This window comes from Sinocyclocheilus anshuiensis, unplaced genomic scaffold, assembly GCF_001515605.1.
Source record: "Sinocyclocheilus anshuiensis isolate Anshui unplaced genomic scaffold, SAMN03320099.WGS_v1.1 scaffold28, whole genome shotgun sequence".
NCBI classification, from domain to species: domain Eukaryota; kingdom Metazoa; phylum Chordata; class Actinopteri; order Cypriniformes; family Cyprinidae; genus Sinocyclocheilus; species Sinocyclocheilus anshuiensis.
Genome location: NW_015555724.1, coordinates 487,851 through 493,630, shown reverse-complemented (window position 1 = coordinate 493,630; position 5,780 = coordinate 487,851). Strand labels below are relative to the sequence as shown.

General features: G+C 36.7%; 1 protein-coding gene across 4 annotated transcripts in view; it reads right to left on the bottom strand.

Moving 5' to 3' along the window:
• The window catches only part of LOC107672590 (voltage-dependent calcium channel subunit alpha-2/delta-1-like), a 102,678-nt gene that overhangs the window by 68,656 nt on the left and 28,242 nt on the right, over positions 1–5,780 (bottom strand). For all 4 annotated transcript variants that reach the window (XM_016465842.1, XM_016465843.1, XM_016465844.1 and 1 more), the window contains exon 4: positions 868–927. In XM_016465842.1, the coding sequence (XP_016321328.1) occupies positions 868–927 (60 nt within the window). The remainder of the gene's footprint in view (positions 1–867; positions 928–5,780) is intronic.

Genomic DNA, 5,780 nt, shown 5'->3' with positions numbered 1-5,780 from the left:
AAAATTAATTTTGTAGGGTGCCACAAGTTTGTTAAAATTTCCAAAGGGTGCCGCGACTAAAAAAAGGTTGGGAAACATTGACTTAGACCATGGTAACAAGTCACTTGTGAGTAGAGATGGTTGACTAGTCATCCAGCAGCCAGCTAGTCGATTAGGGAGGTTGGGCAGTTATATTGATATTTTTGGCAGCAGTGTTTTTATGCGCATGCTGACAGTGTGCTGTTCCACAGTTGCACTGTAAAATTCTCCACCAGAAAAGTCTTTTAATTCATACCCTTTAAAGCACCACGCTACAGCTAGACGCACTATGACAGACATCTTTGGCCTTTGCATTGCATAACGTGCTGTTTTTGAGCATTTAAAAATAGTCAAACTTTAAAAAAATGTGTCTTGAAATACTTGCTTTCTATTCGATCTATCTCTTTTTGAATGCAAGAATGTGGATTATGTAAACAGTACCCAAGAAATGTGGGATGCATGGCAGATTTTAATTTCATTTTATTTGTATATTATAGTATTTGGTTACTCATGGTGACCCTCATGTCATCCCAAATCTGTATGACTTTTTTTCTTCTATGCAACACATAAGGTGATAATTTTAAAAATGTCTGTATTTTTTGTCTAAACAGAAGTCAGTGGGTTCTTCAAAAAATTATTCTTTTGTGTTGGTTTGGAACAACATGAGGGTGAGTAAATCATGACAGAATTTCCACTATCCCTTAAACATCTTTTCTTGTAAAGGCGCTTTATGTCTTGTAAAAGGAGAATACAAATAAAACTGGCTTGAATTGATTTGAAACGTTAAATCAAAGAGAATAACTATATGCACCTTGTAAATGTTCAGTAAATACTTATAGAAACACTTACTTCAAATTCATCTTTCCATTGATGCTCCATTTGGAAATTCTCTGCTGCGGTTGCCAAAGTCTATAAAAAGAACAAGAGAAAATAAATCATTTTAATTAGTTAAGCACTGCATCCAAATATCTGTGATGATCAAAGCAACTCTGATAATGAGATAGTAAATTAAATGTTAACTGTAAAGCTGTATTATCTGGCCGTACTGGATATGTATAGTTCAGTTTTTTCCATCACAATAAAAAAAAGACTCAATGAATAACATTTTACAGGACTGAATATGTTACTAGACACACACCTTAATCATCTAAACAACTGAACAGAACAAATGAACTGCAAATGGAGACAGATGCATAGTCATATAACATAGAAACTAATACAAAACAGCTGTGTGCATTGTTTCAACACCATACATCATCTCTAAATTCTCATACTGACGAATCAAGACAATTCTATTCTAGCAGCCTTGGTTCTGGCCCAAAAGGTGACACCAAACAAAACATGTGGGCAAGAGGTTTGACAGGATGGTGGGTTCTGTTTAAAGGGGTCCTATTATGTTTTTTCACTTTTTTAACCAAGCATGAGAGCATGTTCTAGTACACCCCCAAAACAAAATCAAGACTTTGTAAAAGAGCATAATAGGACCCCTTTAAGAAAAGGGCAGAACAGAGTAGAATAGAACGAACATTCAGGTCTTTGTTCTGTCACCCGGAGCTCTCGGCAGCTCAACCCCCGCAACACATGCAGTCTGAGAGTCTTTCCGGAAGGAAACGGTACTGTAACATGATGTGACATTTCTCGGCAGCTCAACCCCCGCAACACATGCAGTCTGAGAGTCTTCCCGGAAGGAAACGGTACTGTAACATGATGTGACATTTCAAGAACAAAGACAAGGATTCATGAGTTCTCACTCTTTGATACATACAATATTTCAGAATATATGCTGGGATTTTTACAACTCGGACACAACAGAAAGAATTCTGGTGCTACTGTCAGTTACACACATGGTTAACCTAAATCAGCAAATGTATAACTCAAGAGAAAAATATCACTCTCAATGCTATGCAAAACAGAGAGTTTTTGAGAAGATCTAAATGACTACATTCTTTAGCAGCAACAAACACATTTTTCTAAGTTGCAATGTAGTGTGACAAAATCACTTACAACAGTGTTTAATATTGCACTGCAGCCCCGCTAGCTACTAACTATTAACAGATTCATTCATTATTTATTCAGTTATTTAAATGAGCAATTAGCAATGTTGTATTTAGTGTAAACATATCTAAGTTTATTACTATAAGTTTATAGTAAGTTTGACTGTATTTTAGCCATTTTAAATAATGAGCAGCTTGTACGGTTTCACTGATTTTGACCCAGATTCGGCCCATTCAGCAAAATCAACTGAACCGGCCATATCCTACATTTTTGTAGAAAACTCTTTCCTTCCTGTAATTTAGTTTACCATTACCATTTTCACCCCTTCTTTCACCGTTAGAAATAAACAGGCCATGTAAGGGCAAAATAGATAAAGATGGCCGAAAAAATAAAATAAAATAAACAAATAAAACCATTGATTTAAAATAAAATAAAATAAAATAAAACCATGTGTTTATTTTAAATACATGAATAAAATAAATATAATTATTCATTTATTTTTAAACACAAAAATAAAAACTACTTATTTACTGTAATAAATAAATAAATACAATTATTTTTCTCTAAAATAATGATACATATATATATATATATATATATATATATACAGTGGGGAAAAAAAGTATTTACAACAGGGCAGGCTGAGTTTCTGGATACTGAACAAGTGTCAACATGTAAACACAGACAGTCTAATACGCTCGTGGTTGTGATATTACAATTTGTTAACCAGATGTTTCTGCAAATTAGTTTCAATAAATGGTCTGGTTAGACAAAGGAGGAAGCTTCGGATTGTGAACTTTAAAGAGCCTGTCTACATAATACATCAAACTCTTATTTCAAAAGAGCAAAGAAAATGATATGACAAGAAGATGGAATCATATGAGCCTTATTCGCTATAAAGTCTCCTGGTTTGGAGCTTAGCTAAAGCTGATGTTTAGTAATGTGAGCTTCCCAACCCAGCATTTGCCTTAAATAAACAGGTCCATCAAACCTCAAAACCAACACAGATACCTGAGATCATCAGATACTCTCTCAATAAAGCCATCACTGCTCTGAAATCCAACCCTTCCTCTAGAACTGTATAATTGTGCAACGCCCCACTTTTGAACCCCAAAAAATTGTGTAATTTTACAAGACCACAAATGTGAGCTTGTAAGGTGGGAGCTAACGATTACATTTCAGATTCAACTCGCTCCAGTCTGCAACACCTCTCACAGTTTTGTCAAAAGATTTTACAACAATGACACCCATCATCGAGGGGGGAAAAATGCACATCAACCTTTCTATCCAGACACTATGGATGCTGTTCTTATAAACAGATGGACACTCACACACATTATTAGACACTCTAGAGCTGGAAGTCTGGGCTGAGATCCAGCAGTCTCTGCACCTCCTCTACACAGTCTGGGAGAAACTAAAAATACACTGTTTCACACTCCAGCACGTACACATTTACACATGCACCCAGTGCTTATTATGCAGGATATGTAAGATCCTAACGTTCAGTCAAAACTTACTCTTAAAATACGACAGTAAAATCAGAGAAATGCAAAACAGCAAGTCACTCGTCCTCGTGCAAACGCACTACAATTATAATGTGGCAACAAGTCGATTTATATCTATGTGGCATCGACAGCATGCTGCTGCCATAACAACCGTTTCCAGGAGAGACTCATTAGTGGCCTGCGGTCATTACAGGTCCTCAAGGAGTAAAGGTTTCATAATGGAAACTAACACTGAAGTATTTCTGCTGCTCATTATAGAGAATAATCAATTACGTAAAATAGAGATCATGAAAGACGGAGGGTGAGAGTTCCATTCATTCAGACGTTTCCTGGCCAAAAGTAAAGGTAGGCAAAGGTTGAGAGTTGAACTGATATGAACTGTAATTTCTGCAGCCACTCAGCAAGAAGACATCATCTTCAGATGACAACTAGACAATGTAATGAGTAAAAAAACCACAGGAGACACCCATTACTGCAGGTAACACGCAAACGCTATTTACAATTGACAAAGAAAAGAAAAGAACATGTAACCAATTTTACAGATTTTTCTTATTTCAAAGGTCCAGTTATTCGATCAAAACACAGTTAAAACAATAATATTATGATATCTTACAATTATTTTTTTTTATTTAATATATTTTTAAAATGTAATTTATTCCTCTGATGGCAAAGCTGAATTTTAGCAGCCATATCCTAGTCTTCAGTGTCACTTGATCCTTCAGAAATCATTCTAATATGTTGATTTGCTGCTAAATATTTATTATTATTAACAATTGTCCTGCTTAATATTTTTGTAAATATTTTTGTGCTGTTTAATATTTTTGTGGAAATCATGATACAGCATTTACTTAAAATATAAATCTTTTGTAACATTAAAATGTCTTTACTCTCACTTTTGATCAATTACTGAGCCCTTCTTGTATAAAATAAATTTCTATCAAAACAAAAACCGTACTGGCCCCAAACTTTCTCCGCAAATGGTTCGTTTTGTCTTGCAACTCCACACGACATACATCATGCAACAAAATTGTTACATTTCTAACCAAGCACTGAATGGAGCACCCATTAAAAGTTGTTCAGCTAAATGGAATCGCTTTAGGGTGCTAGGTGGATTCGATTCAACAGGAGGACCGAATTGTTCATGACAACGGCTCTAGTGTAGTGAAGGCAAAGTGTTATAAGAACTAATGCGTTCAGTAAATCATGACCTTTGTGTGTAGGTGTGTAGAACTGACAGTCCCAGTAATAAACTACAGCCGGGTTTGCTTGTTCATCAAGCTGATTACAGTAACCACAGTGGAGCAAGTCAATAACCTCACAGGAGGTCCATCAATACCTTTACTCCACTTTGGTCAAGTCAAGTCTGCTTTATTGTCAATTCTTCCACATGTACAGCACATACACACAGAGAATTGAAATTGCGTTACTCTCAGACCCTTGGTGCATACAGATAACACTAACAGTAGAACATAAATACAGATAGATACAGATTAAATATAAAATACAACTATACAAATATACAAATAAGGTAAAATGTAAAAACATATATAAAGCAGCACAAGGCACAAGGCACATAGCAGATAGCCTGTAGTTTGTCTCATCTCTGTTGCTAATGAGACCCACTACAGTCGTGTCATCCGCAAACTTAATGAAGAGTTTGCGGTTTAATCTAGCCAGACCGGAGAGAGAGTGGGGGTAAAGCGAAAGAAAAAAGCATTTAATTATAGACGAGTGAGTGTCAAAAAGTGCTCACTGGAATATCTTGCAAATCTCATGTGAAACACTACATGCATATAATGTCCTGATGGGGTAAAATTCTGTTATAAAATTCACTCTTAAGCCTGGCTCACACTATAGAATTTTTAGCCCGATTTAGCCCCGATTTCCCCCTCGCAAGAATCGGAGGCTTGTCGAGCCCCTCGATCGGTCCCAATGTTCGGCGCGGATTATCTGGTAAGACAGAAAGCTCTCGGATTTCATCAAAAATATCTTAATTTGTGTTTGGATGAGGAATGAAGGTCTTAAGCCTGGCTCACACTACAAGATTTTTAGCCCGATTTAGCCCCGATTTCCCCCTCCCGAGACTCGGAGCAAAAATCTTGTCGAGCTCCTCGATCGGTCCCAATGTTCGGCGCGGATTATCTGGTAATGTGAGGCGTTCACCGATTGAATGTTGCACCTCCCGATCTGCTCCCACACAAATCGGGGCCATCGGGAATGACGGGAAGTCGTGGCCTAATGGTTAGAGAGTCGGACTTGTAA